Source organism: Dipodomys merriami, unplaced genomic scaffold (genome assembly GCF_024711535.1).
Source record: "Dipodomys merriami isolate MVZ:Mamm:240054 unplaced genomic scaffold, mDipMer1.0.p SCAF_14, whole genome shotgun sequence".
Classification (NCBI taxonomy): Eukaryota; Metazoa; Chordata; class Mammalia; order Rodentia; family Heteromyidae; genus Dipodomys; species Dipodomys merriami.
In genome coordinates this window covers 9,238,755-9,255,377 of record NW_027202715.1, presented here as the reverse complement: position 1 = coordinate 9,255,377, position 16,623 = coordinate 9,238,755, and the positions used below count along the sequence as shown (strand labels likewise).

The window sequence follows — 16,623 nt, the reverse complement described above, 5'->3', positions numbered from 1 at the left end:
GGAGCTTTCCAGAATGCCATATGAAAGCCTCATCTTGCACACACTGACTGACTTCTCTGCCTCCTTCCTCCCTACATGTTGAGTGCAGAGCACGAAAAGCAACATTCTTCTTGAATGCTCATGCTTCCTCTTCAAAATCAATACTCAAGTCTCAAAGGTGAGAAACAGAGACACACAGAGACACACAGAGACACACAGAGAGTCCCCAGCTGAGCACAGGTAGCTCACACATGCAATCTGAGATCTGAGATCTGAGGGTAGAAGTTCAAAGTCATCCCAGGCAGGAAAGTTAGTGAGTCTCTTATTTCCAATTAACCACCCAAAAGTCGGAAGTTGAGCTGTGGCTCAAGTGAGAAAGCACCACAGCAGCCTCCAACAAAAAAGCTAAAGGACTGTCAGGGGAAGGGAAGGAGTTGGGGAGGTGGGGAGGGAAGGAATGGTAGGGGGAAAACAAAGGAGGAGGTAACAATTCATTACCTTCCTCGTGTAACTGTAAACCCCTCTGTACAGTATTTTTACAATAAAAAAAATATATGGAAAAAAAAAAGCTAAGGGACAACAAAGCCTTGAGTTCAAGTCCCCACACTAGCTCCAGGGAAAAAAAGAAAGAAGGAAAGAGAGAGGGGGGAGGGAGGGATGGAGGGAGGAAGGGAAGGAGGAAGGAAGGAAGGAAGGAAGGAAGGAAGGAAGGAAGGAAGGAAGGAAGGAAGGAAGGAAGGAAGGAAAAGAAAAGAGAAGGAAAGAAAGAACATTCTGGATCCCAGAACCAGAAGGGTAAGATGGTAAGCAACTCATAAAGGAGTTTTGCCTCTCAAACATCTGAAATCAGTCACAGGTTAATTTAGGTGAAGCTGTGCAATCACGACTTTCTTCTTGCAATTCTCCTCCTATCTCACTTGCAAATGTTTAGATATTCGAAAGCTGTTATTTTGGGTTAAACCTAGGGCTGTGTTGATATGATGATGGATAAACTAAATATCCTGAAGACACAGCAGTTCCTCCACTTCTTGCAGCACTTTGAAGCAGCTTTGGAATGAAGTCAATACTTAAATAGATCCCTGCACAAATGAGAGACCAGAGTTCTGAATAATTTGGAACAAGTTAGCCTTGGGGAATCTTTAAAATTCCCTGCATGTTCTTCTCGCTCCAGCTCATCCCAGAGAACTTGTACCTTCTGAAAATACCACAGGTATCGTCACTGTCTTACCCCACTCTTGAATGTGGCATAATTTCAGCCACCTCCTTCCATGCTCAAATCAGCCTGCCAGGCTACCCTTCCTACATCCCAAGAGAGACCTTCAGCACCTGCCAGGCCACAGCTCACACTGGTTCATACAGGGCAGGACTTGCTTTGGCCTCACCCCTCCATATCTGCTTCAGTTAATTCGCCTTTAAAACAACCTTTGTCAGCACTGATCTTGGCTTCTGAAATGGACCGGTAAGACTTTTCAGAACTTTATTATTTTGTGGGACATACAAAACCATAAGTTGATAAACTATCTTCCTGTCTATCATTCTTTGATGTTTGCAAAACTGTGACAACAGCACTTTCTCAGGATACATGCATAAATATAGATGCATGAAATATGGGGAAAGTGGGGAACAGATGCTGTATCAGAGACACAATCAATGTGGGTGAAGGCAATTTGTCTCCATATACACACAAGGTAAACACTCAGAAGAGTCTAGTAAGTCTAAAAGGAGTGGGGTTCTGCATAGAGTCTCCCCCAAGCTAAGATCCTGAAAATCAAGCTGCAGAAGCCAGTCCAGCCATCATTGTGTCTCTCAGACAATGAAATATGAACAACAAAAGCTCAGAGCTATGACCCAGAGACTATAAATGAAAAAATCCATAAACTCAGTCCACTACCCTGGCAGCTCAGGATGGTAATGGCCACAAGACTGTTTCAAAATATTTCCTTTATTGTTTGTATGGATGTACATCAAAAGTACACAAATCACAACACAGGTTGGTAAATTGTAATGACCAGAACCTACTTGTCTAACCAGCTCCCAGAACAAAGCACACATCAATAGTGCGAGGCTCTACCCTGTGTCTCCTTCCATTCTCTCTCTGCCTTATACCCAAAGATAATCACCATTAAAGATAATAAGTAGAACCGTGTTCTATTTTCTTTACTCTGAGTAATTATTTATTTAATTTTGCTTCTCATGTCTTAGAGGCTCTCCAAGGGACGTTGAGACCCACTCATTCTCGGTCTTACAAATCATAGTTTTCCAATGGCCCACACATGTTATCAATCATCTCACTTGGTGATTCTGCAAGAGGGCTGGAGCTCCTACAAATCTTCAGATTAACCATCCCATCCATTCATATTACACCTGAGATCTTCTCTCTAAGACCCAACATTAACATCCAGATTTTATATTTTCCTTCCATCCCATCCCTCAAATAGACTGTGATTGGTTCATGTACATGATTGGTTTCTATTGATATATATATATATATATATATATATATATATATATATATACATACACACACACACATATATATATACATATATATCCAATGTAGCAATTTTTCTAAATACTGTCCTACATCTGCAGGCTAGAAGAGCCAGTAAACTCACTGAACTTCAATAATTCATGAGTTAATGAGTTACTTTAGTAACTCATTAAACGTCCATGATCAGATATATCCCAAAAAGTTCAAGGCTAGTAATAATCCAAGGCACAGAGTAAATCACGCTACTTTTGGTAAAGCGTTATTTCCAATAAGGAAAGGAAAAGGACTTTGTATTTCTATGTATCTGCATTTTGTAACAGGAACTCAATTCAGACAACATTTTAATGCTGCTAAAGATTCAATGTCTGGGGTTGGGAAAGATAGTATCATGACAAAAAGGCAGTTAAATGGAATTCAATCAAAATAGCAATTAACCTAAATACATCTTTACGCTATTTTTCTTTTTTTTTTTATTCTGTCTTTTCCAATTTCCGGAATATCTACATTTGGCCAGCATGTCAACAAAATCTTTTTTTTCCCCCAAGAGTAAATTTGGGCAAACAATCCCACTACCCCTTTATGAGCACAGCTGTAATCCTTGATCTGTGGAATTCACTCCCAGTCATAGTGAATTTGGACTGCACAGGCTTCTTCACATAATAATCCCACTCTTTTTTCAACACAGCTATTCAAAGATTGTCACACAAACTTAGTGCTTGACTTGTTTCAATTTCCTGGTTTGCAAAAGAAATCTCCACTTTAACCAACAGAAGAGTTTTTCTTTTTTTTTTCTTTTTTGTTCTTCTTTTGTCAGTCCTGGGGCTTGAACTCTAGGCCTGGGCGCTGTCCCTGAGCTCTTCAGCTCAAGGCTAGCGCTATACCACTTGAGCTACAGCACCACTTCCGGTTTCTGAGTTTCACGGACTTTCCAGCCCGGGCTGGCTTTGAACCATGATCCTCGGATCTCAGCCTTCTGAGTAGCTAGGATTACAGGCTTGAGCCACCAGCTAGAACAGTTTTTCTTTTAGCTAAAAAGAATGACCCTTCATACACAAAAAATGCCAAATAAGTAAGAAATGGCAGAGCCTTTCTTGGAACATCCTTTGCATCGTATCAGGATGTTGTCAGTATTATTCATCTCAGCACTGCTGAAGGACCAGTAGGGCTCCAAATGGGGACTGAAGTCTCTGCAGGATGCCCACCTGGTGCGTCACCCATCATTTACTCGTTAGGGGACATATCTTAGCGTCTGGAGAACCACAAAGCTATCACTCCACACATTCTCTGACACTTTCCCATTGATCATTGCCAGCATATGATGCTGTAACTGCTGTAATCAAGAGTAAATTTGGAATGGGCAGAGAAGACAATTTTGACAAAATTTGAGGAAGCAAAGAAATAAAAGTCTGAAACTGTTTTCTGACAGTGTTATTTTGAATCATCACCAAGAAGGCAAAGGAGGAAATAGGGAGTTAGCAAAATCAAGGACTAGAAGTTCAAGGAATAGAAGAAATAGACCTAAGGTCATTTTTTTTTAATTCAGTGAATATGGGATTCGATTACCCAAGCTTGAGACAGATCTATCTGTTTTATGAAGTTAAAACCCACTTAGCAATGAACAACTGCACACTTTTGAAAATGTTAGGAAGATAAATCTCGTTTAGTGTTTTTACCTCAAAAAATAAAAATAAATAAAATAAACCCATAAAAAACATTCTTAAAGAACATGGATCTGTTTACACTACCTATGGTGTTGATAGGAAGAGTGTACACCTGTGTTCAAGATCATCAAAATGTGTGTATGAAATATGTGCTGGTGTTTAATATATCAGTTATACCTCAATGAGACTAAAAATGAAGTTTATAGAATGATTATCTTCATTCAAGCATCTGAATTCCTCCTCAAATTGAAAAGGCAATTTCTCTGATTAGACACACTCTTTCTTAATTGTGCAAAGAATAGCAACCCAGTAGATTCAGCTTTTCTGGAGCTGATAGCAATAAATATCAGTATGCAAGGGCCAAATGCTTGAAATAAGGTAATGTCCACAGAGGTACTATATGAATGGATTAGGATACTGAGAGAGATTTTTCTCCAAAACAATCTTCCCATAACCCTGATCAGCCAAATGACACAACTTAAGCACATCTTAGGTATATTGTGTAAACCACACTAAAACCAGTTCCATTACTTAAATGTTGGAGATAATCATACCTAGGCTATCTAGATATGATTGCCACTGAGTCTGTAGATCAAAAATACACTGACAAAGAATGTACAAATCACACTTGTATTACTACTTCAAGTTTCAAGCCCCTTCTAAGACTGAGATTCTGCAAAGAGTCCTCCCACTATACTAAAAGTAAAAGTCAAGGCAGAGAAAAACAAGAGAATATGATCTCAAATTGATGAGGAAAGGGTACATTTCTGTTGATGAACTTCTAAGTCCCTGGCAATTTACAGGATGATCATAGTTTTTGTCTGTATGTGGTTTGGGGAAGGATATTTTGCCAGACAGACTGGGTAATGTTCAAGAATTGTTTTCAGTATAAAATCTCTAGAGAGGAGCTACCATTTTGAGTCTTTAACTCACATTCCTGCGTGGAGTACGGAAAATGTTTCTCTTCTCCATTTATCCTTACTTTAACCGAGTCAACTTAAAATTAATCTCTACTAAAACTTTAAAAAATGTTTTCAGAGTTAACACAAAAAGTACACCCTTCTCGTAATGCTAGCTATATGATATTTATGCTGATGTAACTATATACTTTACTCAAGTAAAGTGAGCTTCGAGCCTATATTCTATCCATGAATCATGCATTATACTCACGTGTGCATCACATCCAGAAAGTTCTTCAAGCCTCACCAGTGGAAGTGGCTACATTTCTGGAACTTCATTCAGAACTTACTTGTACAAGATTGATTCTGACTGCCATCTTCTATGCCCAAGAATGGAAATTTTTTTATTTATATACAATGATCTATCTTAATGGATAGAACTAGAACAAATCATGTTGAGCGAGGTAAGCCAAGATTAGAGAGACAAACAGCACATGGTCTGTCTCCCTGATATGTGGATGTTAAATTAAAAAAGCAAGGAGATTTGACAAAGCAAACAGGCCTCAAGAAACAAAAAGCCTCTACTTAATTTGTCATATCATTTCTAAATGACTCCAAGATCTTGACCTCAAGATATGGTATATACATGTGCCCATCTGAAGGAAACTAGGAGGAGGGTACAGAATCAGAGGGAAACAGGGGGAAAAATACAACAGAGGGGTCCATCAGCTGCACTGGACATTGATGAAAATGAACTAAGCAACCCAAGAGCAGCAATGGGAGGGAGGGAATGAGAGGGAAAGACAGAACAGTTAACACTAAGCAAAAGGAAAGAAATGTACATATCACCCAACATGGAAGAAATAGTTGTATTATCCAAGCTCATAGAATTCACAAACTTTATAGACCATGATAATGACAATTTGCCTTATGACAAAATGTATTTGTGACTTTAACTAAGGATCACAATACCACAATACTGTGAAATTTGTGAAATTTATGTAATCACTTAATCTCAATAAAAATTATTTAAAAATATAAAGTTAAAACTTATAATAACAAAAAGTAATACCTTGAGATAGGATTTAGATTGAGTTGTCTAAGAAACACAGACTTGAAGATATTTGAAATGCTAGTATTAAAGTTCTCCCAAGCACAAACACATACAACTGTAAGAAATTTTAATAGGCAAAGTAAACCTATTATTCCCACCAAAACCTAATTCGCAATAACTGCTGATGGGAATACAATGGGATGTAGATATTACCAATTTTCAGCCAACTTCTCTTCATAATGTAAAATACAGTGACAATCACAGTGCAGAAATGGCACAGAGGGAGAGACACTCTTTCTCCACATTTGTGTAGATTTCAGATTTCCTGTTCTCACTCAGCTAACCCCAAATTCTGGAACTTCTCTGTAATTGACTTGTATCAAAAGTAGGATTTATCAAACTCCTATCAAGTACAGGGTGAGAAATGGTGATTAAACTCACTGGATGCATCCAAGCAGACTTCCACAGAAAAATTCTGTGTGTGTCACCTTCCCAGAAGAAAAGACTGGACAGATTCAGGACACATAAGAACTAGAGTCTATGGAGGTGACAAAAGATGCCTCAGGCTGAAAGAGCCAACCAGCACCAATGTTTCACCTAACTCTCGTGGCCTTACATGCTCTCAGATGAAAATAATCAGTCAACCAATTTCCTGCCTCACTTACCCTTTACATGACAAGATATGAGAGAATGTACATTGTATAAGTTACATTTTCTTTAAATTTTCTCCTTTTTAAGAAATTAATTTTAAGCTAGGCATCTCTGACTCATGCCTCTAATCCTAGCTTCTTAAGAGGCTGAGATCTGAGGATCACAGTTCTAAGTCAACCAAAGCTGGAATGTTCATGAAACTCTCATTTCCAATTAAGCACCAAAAAACAAAGAAGTAGAGTGTGGCTTGAGTGAAAAAGCTAAGGGCCAACATTCCGGCTCTGAGTTCAAGCCACAGTACCAGCATATACCCACAAAAAAAGAAAAAGAAATTACTTTTACAAACTTTTTAAATCAACCAATCCACTAAAGCAGTAATGGAATGACAAACAAATAGTCAATTAATTCACCTTGAAAAATAAAATGTTTGACATACCGCACAAAACAATGTTAGGAACACATGTTCAGTTCTACAACAATCATGTAGAATCAGCCAATGAATGATGATTAAAAATTAATATGGTTTGTAAATGAACCTAACACAAATAAGTAGTAGTTTTCCACCAAGATTTTAGAATCCCTCATTTTTTGCAAGATTGAAGACATTTAGGGGCTGGGAAGGTGGCTCAGTGGTAGAGTGCTTGCCTTGCACGCATGAGGCTCTGGGTTCGATTCCTCAGCACCACATAAGCAGAAAAAGCTGGAAGTGGTGCTGTGGCTCAAGTGGTAGAGCACTAGCCTTGAGCTGAAGAGCTGAGGGACAGTGCCCAGGCCCAGAGTTCAGGCACCATGACTGGCAAAAAAAAAAAAAAAAAAAAAAAAGATTGAAGACATTTAATAACTCTCCAAAAAGAAAAAAAATCAAGTCTACAGGGAAATTTCTGTCAGAGCCAGGACTAAACACAATGAAAGACTAGGGACTGCAGGAATGTGTGAAATCATTAGTTCAAATAGTGAAAGTGGAAATCCAAGCTTAATGTATGTGTTATGGTTTTCATTGATGGCTGCCTGAATAGGAAACACCTATTTAGAGATATTTTCACCCTTTCATTCCATAGCTGAGTCTATTCCTCCTTCCTGTTGTTGGATGCCACATGGGTCTAGAAAGAAATTGCTGGTTGCAGACAAGTACAATTCCAGAGAGCTCAAAACATCTCAGTGGTTCCTGTCCTGGCCATAAAGAACTGTGCTTTACCCAACATAGAAGTCTGAATGCCAAAAAGAAAGAAGAAAAAAAAACAGACTGAAAGAAAGGGAAAAAGAATGAATTTCGGTTCGATTCAGAAGCAATTCAAATGCATTTTAAAGACTGAGATTTATAGCTCTTTCTTTGCTCTCATACATTTCAGGGCCAACTTCTGTGTTCCATTTTCAACATCCCTGACAGAAAACCGAGATAGGCTTGGCACTAGATATGAAAGGTTATGACAAAAGAAGGATTTCAACAAAAAGGAATCAGTTGAAATTCACCTCTCTTTACATGGCAGTGCCACCAGGAAGGAAGGAAGCACTGGGAAAATGCAGAGGGAGGAGACAAAATGTTCCCACATCACCGGATTTCCCCAGCATGGCACTGCTGGTGGCTCAATGTGGTTTCAGAAGCCTTGAGTTCTTTAGTAACAGAGAAATTGCCACAAACCAGTTGATGATCCTTCTCTCAAGAGCTTGTGGATCGGCATTGTGCTTTCAGATGTCTGTCTTGAAGATGCATAGACACAGGATATCTGTATCCACATATCAATCCTCAAAAGGGACTTTCTCCTAAGTAAAAGTACATTCATCCTAGCCTTGATCCTGAAGAATTGAGAAGGAAAGTTTAAACCACTTCATCTTTATGCATTACGGGCAAACTCAAAGGAGCTATAAAAAATAGTCCTGTTGATCTATGCCCATTGCCATATCTATATATTGGACAGGAATATGAATTCTAACAGAAGTGTCTGAAAAACCAAACTGTACAGTGGAATTGTTAACGCAGAAAAGCCCCATAATCTGTAGGTTCTAGCATGTATTCATAAATGTAGCTCTCAAGTGGATTTCACAAAAAATATTGACACTCAGCTCTGAGTCCTCTAATGCTGGCCAACAGGCATGAACAGGGACAGAATTTGCCATTCTGTAATTCCTTAAAAGCCTTGACTCATGTACATAAAGCATAAGATATAGGAGTAACTTGATTTAACAAGTTATATCTGAGTCAGCTTACAAAGTAACCAAAAGCACTTCACTCCAAAAAACATAGACATGTTGAAAAGCAAAACAAAATAGTTGACTTCATCAATGGCTCTCTTAAAAATCACTATAGGTATGATTAATGTTGTCCATAAACAGATCTCAATAAATTAAATTGAATAAAGTAAAATTAAAATTTTGGTTCAATTCACAAGCAATTCAAATGTATTTTAAAGACTGAGATTTATGGCTCATATTTCAGCATCCACAGCATTTTATTCTCAGTTTTTCTCTGAAGATATTTCAATGTATGTGATCTTATTCACTGGAATTAACTAAATAACTTTCCAGATGTGACAAAGAATTTGCATTGATATCTTTAGCCACTGAATCTGGCCTTCCACCTGTTCAACAGCTCTTAAGTGGCACAAAGAATTCCAAGACTCTAAAACAATCCATATTCACACTGACAAACCACAAATTTGTATCTGAAAACATTGTATAGAAAATTGTATCTGAGGGGCTGGGAAGGTGGCTCAGTGGTAGAGTGCTTGCCTTGTATGCTCGAGGCCCTGGGTTCAATTCCTCAGCACCACATATGCAAAAAGAAAAGGCCAGAAGTGGCGCTGTGGCTCAAGTGGTAGAGCGCTAGCCTTGAGCTGAAGAGCTGAGGGATAGCGCCCAGGCCCAGAGTTCAGGCCCCATGACTGGACCCAAAAAAAAAAAAAAAAAGAAAGAAAGAGCAGGGCGCTGGTGGCTCATGCCTGTAATCCTAGCTACTCAGGAGGCTGAGATCTGAGGATCGTGGTTCAAAGCCAGACCGGGCAGGAGAGACCATGAGACTCCTATCTCCAATAAACCACCAGAAAACCGGAAGTAGCGCTGTAGCTCAAGTGGTAGAGTGCTTGCCTTGAGCTGAAGAGCTGAGGGACAGCGCCCAGGCCCAGAGTTCAAGCCCCACGACCGACCAAAAAAAGAAGAAAGAAAGAAAGAAAGAAAGAAAGAAAGAAAGAAAGAAAGAAAGAAAGAAAGAAAGAAAGAAAGAAAGAAAGAAAGAAAGAAAGAAAGAAAGAAAGAAAGAAAATTGTATCTGAAAACCTAACCCCAAGTATTATGAAAGGGAAAAGGCTATCTGTACATTGGACACAGGCTTTCTTCTCTTGTCTGTAGTGACCTGTTCCCAAGACACTTAAAAACAGTTCCCCACTAGCAATATGTTTAAGATATTTATTTAAAAAGAGTCTAAAGAAAAGGCAAGTGAAGTACTGGGCAACTGGGAAGCCAAGAGATTCTAGGGCCACAGAAAACTTTTGTTCCAGCCCATGTCCTAAGGAATGGATGACAGGAAAACAAGAGTCAAATTCCAAGCCCTCTTTCTCTTGCAGTCTAGGATATGTATCTACAGATCTTCAATTCTTCCAGAAATGAGTAACCATCCTCTCAACTGGGCATTCCCCATAGCAAAAATAGCTTTCCTTGCAAGAATCCCATTATCCATTAGCAAGTGTGTTCATTCATTCTCAGTGAACCAGCTACTTCCACTCAAAAAGCCTTGCTGCCTTTGCAGACATGAGCCTTCTGACTGCTGGAAGATGAACACAAAGACATTCATTCTCTAAGACTTGAGACGTCTGATTCAAGAGCCACGGCCTTAGCTTTAAAACAATCTCACAAATCAGAGCAGCATCCTTAACCATGGTCTTCAGATGCCATACCAGAAGACAATATTTTCCAATTGAAAGAGAAAGAAAAGAGAGAAAAAAAAATCCACTAAAGTATGGAGGTTGGAGGCAAAGGAGAAAACGGGAAATTTCTCTCCTGGGAACTTCAATGGCATAATCAAAATAAGTTGAAAATAAAAATGTCAACAATTTAGGCCACAATTCTGACTACAGAATAATCCCTCCAAAGCTTTATTTCCTTGTATTAATAATCCTTAGTCTATATGAAAAAATAAAATAAAAACAACTCTTTTTCTTTGAATTACCATAAATCCTAAATGCATCTCTTTTGGAATCTGCATAATCTAACTTCATTAAGATTTCTCTGGTTGATGTATGCAAACCAGGTCATTTTTCTACTTGAATTTGCATACTTGCATTTTAATCCATGAATTTGTGTCTGTGTTAGAGGTTTAGAATAGAGAAAGAACTGGACCTCAGCTTCAAATAAATGAATACTGCTTATAGGTTTATGTGAGCATTGACAAGCTTTATAGATACCACCACCCTCCCCCCCTTTTTCCTTAGGGCTGAGAGCCTGCTCAATAATCATTATTTATTAAACAGGCTGCCATTCCCTTCTGCACAATGAGGAAAGAGCACACTGAGGGGCAGAAATAAATACCTTCACCTTCGGTTTTTCTTTAAAGACCTCCTGAGAATGGAACATAAGGGAATCAATTGAGAAAGAATATGAAATGCCCCTCCCCCCCCACACACACACAAATACAAGACTGGAAAGTACACCCACTCTTCATTATTCATATCAACTGCATCAAAAGAGATAAAAATCCGGGGTCTTCCACATATACATACTCCTTTTTTTAAAAAAAAATCCACTACATATGCCTAAACCACACACACACACACACACACACACACACACACACACACACACACACACACACACACACACACACACACACATCCTTTATCCCTCCACAAAACTCAAGCTAATATGTTCAGAGGAATTGCTAAAACCCTCCTGGGAAAATATGCTTTCAAAAATGACTGTTTCAACAAGAGCCCAGAGAAGCTACTTACTGCTTTCTACTGCCATTCTAGTTTGTGGCAGAATCCTTCCTTCCCCTTTCCTGCCTGTCTCTCAGTTTATCTTCTAGCCAGTTCTATTTTCTGAAGCAAAGTATAAGCAAAGGGACTCTCTTTTCTGGACCTTGCTTACAAGTGCACTAAATCGTACACACATACGCACGAAGTTTCAAGGGTTAAACAACACCTCAGGTAAGATCCCAGGTCTGGAAAATGAAAAATGACCAGGTGACTGAAAGCAAACAGGGAATTCCTCCCAACACTGAAGAGTTAATGATGAGCTATCTCTCTTTCCCCACTGATATTAGAGCTCAAAACAGAAATAGGCTATCAAGACAGCTCAGTCAGGAAGGGGTTTTTGGTTTTGTTTCATTAGGGGTTTTTTGGGGAGGCGGGGGTTGTTTGATTTATGATCAATAGATTCTTAGCGGATTTGAACTGACATGCTGAAGGTTTGTCCTAAATAACCTTCACAGGTTGTACAAAGTATTCCTCTTAGCCTGATTCCTAGGCATCTAAAGATAGGCTTCCTGAGATGTTTTAGAATTAAAGTGAGGGATGAGGTGGGAGGTCAAGTTTAGTCACCCAAACCTTTATAAAATAAAGAAGACACACCTGCCATGCAGAGATGGCTTTCTTGCTTGGGCTCAACCAGCTGTACTGTCACCATATGAGCCAGGACTGCCGGGTTCATGCTTCATTCAGAGGGTGACATGTTACAAAAGGGTTGGGTGTTCTCACCTCCCAGTACGAAAAACTCAGCCTAGCCTTCCTATGTTTTTGTGGTATGGAGAGAAAGAAGAGGTTCACATCCCACCTTTGGGGAAAGAACAAAAGCAAAGGCTTGGCAGAGCTGGGGGGGGGAACCTCCTTCATCAAGACCCCTGGGGCAGCCCCCTAGCCCTCTGCCGGTTAACTCACTCCCAGTGGCCACCGGACCAATTTTTATGCCATGCAAAGGCCATGGGCAGGCTGGGGAGCAGGAGGGGGATCAGTGTAGCCTTTTCCCTTAGATCTCTTTTTCCTGCCTTCCCCAATGGCTTCGAATTAACCCTTTCTGATCCCCTCCTGGGTCAGGTGGCTGGAAGAACCTCCAGCTACATCTCCATCAGACCACCCCACATCCACACTGGCACTGACGGAACTTCCTTCACTGGACCATTTTATTTCCCTTCTTCTTTCTAAAGGGCGGGATGGGAAAGAGTTAGGTGCGGGGGGGGGGGAGGAGGGGAGAGGGCGGGGAACTCCCCTCTGTTTCCAGCCTTCCCCAAGAAGAGGATCTGGGAGCTAGCCAACAGATCTGCAGAGTGGAAGGATGGCACTGGCCTTAATCCTTTGAAGCCAGTGAGATGCAGGGTTCACACACGGGACCCACTTTCTTCATACCAGTATATACCAAAGCTGGAGATTTCCCAGGGGCCCAAAGCAGGCCAGGCCTCCTCCTGCCCCCCACTCCCACCCCACACACACACCCCTGGCCACCCTCTGGTGGTCAGTTCATCTTCCTTTTCCTGCCCCAAACCTGGGAAGGGGGAGGAGGCTCGGCGGAAGAACAGAAGCGAGAGGGGATTAAAAAAAAATAAAAAAGATGGGGGGGGAGAGTGGGGGTCAAACAAGAAACTCAGTAGTAAACCAAGAGTTGAGAACCTCGCGTTTACTTACGAAATTTGGGGCTGGTGCTAGTTTCTGGCGCGGCAGTGGTGGTGGTGGTGGAGGAAGAAGAGGAATCGGCGGCAGCATCCTGAAAGGGTGACAGGGTCCAGGAAGGAGTAGAATCATGAAGGTAGGAGGAGGTAGCGTATGCCGCAGTGGGCCAGGAGGGCATCGCCTGGGTACTGGGGGTTCCTGGCGCCGGGGGTCGCGAGCCGGGCGTGCTGCTACTGAAGAAAGGGGCCGTGGTGGACAGGACCGTCGTCGGAGGGGCTGCGGTGTTCCGTGCGGTGGTGGAGCGCGGGCTGGCCCGGATGGGCACCCTGTGCCCGGGGAAGCGGGTGGGCGCCCGCGTGATGGTGGTTAGGCGGGTGCTAATCCGGTTAGGCGTCCTGGAAGAGGCAGCGCCGCCGCCGCCGGCCGAGGGGGTGGCGGGGGACGTGGTGGAAGTGGTGGTGGTGGTGGTGGTGGTCTCCATGGCCTTGGGGAAGGAGCTGGGCTTGGAGAGGAAGAAGGGGTCCTGGCCCATCCCCTTGGAGTCCACCAGGTCGGTGGGCACGTACTCCTTGACGGAGCCCACCACGATCCATTTGAGGAGCATGAGGCTGAGCCCCAGGCCGATGAAGCCGATGAACAGCGGTACCACGCACAGCCACGTCTGCTGCCGGTTCCACACGATGCAGTCGCTACAGCGTAACTCCCGGGGGGGCTCGGCCGCCCCTTCGCCGCCGCCGCCGTCCGGGCCCCCGCCCGCCGCCGCCGCCGCTGCTGCAGCCGCCGCGGTGCCCTCCTCGGCCGAGGCGGCGGCTGCCGAAGCGGCACCAGGTGGCGAGGCAGCGGCCGCCCCTTCACTCATCCTAGGAGCCGGTCTTCACCTTCGCCCCCCCGAGGGCCGCGCCAGAGGCATGGGGCCGGGCGCGGGCTCCGGCGGCGGCGGCGGCGGGTTGGGGCGCAGGCAGCGGCCGCGGCGGCCGCATGCAAATCGGCTCCCTGCCCCCCCACGCCCCTCCCCCCGAGAGGCGGGCGGCGGGCGGGGAGCAGAGGAGGGGGACGGGGTGGGGGGGGGGAAGGGGAGGCACCGGAGAGGGGGCAGCGGACCGGGAGCTCAGGAGAGGGGCGCGAGACGGGGGAGAGCCCCCCCCCTTCGGCGCCAAGGGTCGGTCAGGGCGCAGCGGGGTGCGGATGCTGCTCTCCAAACGGCCTCCCGCGCGCGGGGGCCCCGTGCCGGGTGCTGCTGCTGCTGCTGCTGCTGCTGCTGCCGCCGCCGCTGCCCGCTGCTCGCGTGCGCTCCTGCCGCGCCGGCATCCTCCGGGGGCGCCGCGCCCGGCTCGTTCCCTGGGGCGCCCGGCCTCGATCCGCCTTCAGGGACCCAAACAACCAGCCGCGGGGTCCTCAGCGTGAGACGAAGAGCCGCATTCCGACACAAGGCGGGGGGGGGGGGGGGGCGTCCCCCCCACCTCCTCTCCACACCACTACCCCCCACCCCCCTGGCCTGGATCCGGAGGCTCGGCTCGGCTCTGCTCTGCGCGCCCCGGCCCCGGCGCGCCGCGTTGGTCGCCGGCTGCTGGGCGAGCCCGGGCGGTGAAGCGCACCTGTTCTTCAGCCGGCCCGCAGCCAACCCTCGGCCAGCGCTCTCTGGGAGAGACCAATCCGAGCGCAGCGCGGAGGGCGAGCGGCCGGCTCCCCTCGCGCCCGCCGCCCGCGGCTCTGCGCCGCCCCTGCCGCCGCCGCCGCCGCCGCCGCCGCCACCACCACCACCCGCCCGCCCGCCTGGGAGTCAAACTCCGAACCCCCCGGGGGTCGGGGGCGCACGGGGTGCCGGCGAGGGGCCGCCACGCGAGCACGAAGGCGATCCCGAATCACGCCCCCGGGGAGCTGCTCTGTCCAGCGTGGAGAGCTGAAGCAGGAGATCTTGTCGAAGAGAGGGGTGGGGGGGTCCCCCACGAGCGACGTGGATTCCCGGCCAAAGGATGTTCCAAGCTTGCAATTAGGCGTGTGTGTGTCTGTGTGTCTGTGTGTGTCTGTGTGTGTGTGCGCGCGCGCGTTCAGATCGCCAGGGCCGGCCTGGGATTCGGGCAGAGTGGCGCCTCCCACCAACACCCAATGGTGGTTTCTAAATGCGCACCAGAAGAAAAGAAGTGATCCAAGCAAAGCACACCCCTCCCCACCACCACCCGCAAGCCCCCCGATGGGGCATGTGTGGCAAAAGCAGCTGTCCGCCGATGGGGAGAAGCTCTCCTTTGGGGACCCGGTGGGGTGAGAGACTGACGCTGCGGGACAAGCGAGCCGGGGCGTGTGCGGGAGGGAGGTCGGTGCGCTCCCCCGCCCGACCGCGGTGCGGATGGATGGACAGACTCTTTGGCTTCTGAATTCCCGAGAAAGAGGCCGGGGAAGCAGGCAAATCTGGGTCCATCAGCCCTGTCCTCTCTCCAAGGCATTAATAACTTACCTTTAAAAAAGGAAAAAAAAAAACAACTACCCCCTTTCAATGTGGATGTACGCACTGTGCACGCACGCGTTACACGGCGAGTGTTTAGGAGAGGTGAGGGTTTGGGTGGGTGGCTTAGAATTCCGTGGCCGATTTCTTCCTGTGGATAGGGAGAGGGGCCCACTCCCCACCCTCGTTACCTACCTACATCTCAGGTGCAGGGTGAGACCTGCCTGGAGGATTGGATGGCATAGAGCAGAAGAAAAGGGTAAAGAGCTGGTGGTACTGGCCTGCTATATGCTGATTATGTAAAGCCTTCCTTGCCAACTCTCCCCAGATTTCCTACCCTAAAGTGGAAACCAAAGAGGTGATGTGTTGTTTTTTTTTTTTCATTCCAAGCCCCAAGCACAAATGAGAGATTGGGAATGGCATCCCCACGAGAACCCCTCCCCACTAGCGTCTGGAGCAGACGATGGAGCCAGCATTCTCTTGCCTTACAATCACTCCTCTCCAGAAAAGCTTTTATTCACAGGTACACTGGGCAGATGGCAGTGGATACATTGAAACCGGAAACTCTGGAGATTTTGTGCCTACCCGAGTTCTTTGTACAACTGACACTGTTAATAAATTATTTTTGATGCAGTAATGCAGCAGTCGCCTCCTTCGTCTGTAACATTAAGATTTTCCCCTCCCCTTGGGAAAGTTTTTTTTCCCCTATTTTTTATTTGCTACAACATGCCCTAATCCAGTAGAATGCTGAATTATGATTCTAGCAATCGCAAGTGAAGAAAACAATACCGCAAACCCTAGAATCCATATGCCTTCAGGTTTTAAAGTGGAAAGCATAATGTAGGGGTGTGTGTGTGT

The 16,623-nt window shown here is 45.0% G+C and overlaps 1 protein-coding gene across 12 annotated transcripts in view; it reads right to left on the bottom strand.

Annotated features, from left to right (window-relative positions):
- Positions 1-14,494, bottom strand: part of Nrg3 (neuregulin 3) — a 1,039,983-nt gene extending 1,025,489 nt beyond the window's left edge. For 10 of the 12 annotated variants that reach the window (XM_070020731.1, XM_070020739.1, XM_070020732.1 and 7 more), the window contains exon 1: positions 13,341-14,343. In XM_070020731.1, the coding sequence (XP_069876832.1) occupies positions 13,341-14,184 (844 nt within the window). In that variant the 5' untranslated portion in view covers positions 14,185-14,343. Of the gene's footprint in view, positions 1-13,340 lie in introns of all 12 variants that reach the window. The other 2 variants (XM_070020737.1, XM_070020736.1) reach the window with 2 other exon arrangements.
- Between the last annotated feature and the right edge of the window lie 2,129 nt (positions 14,495-16,623).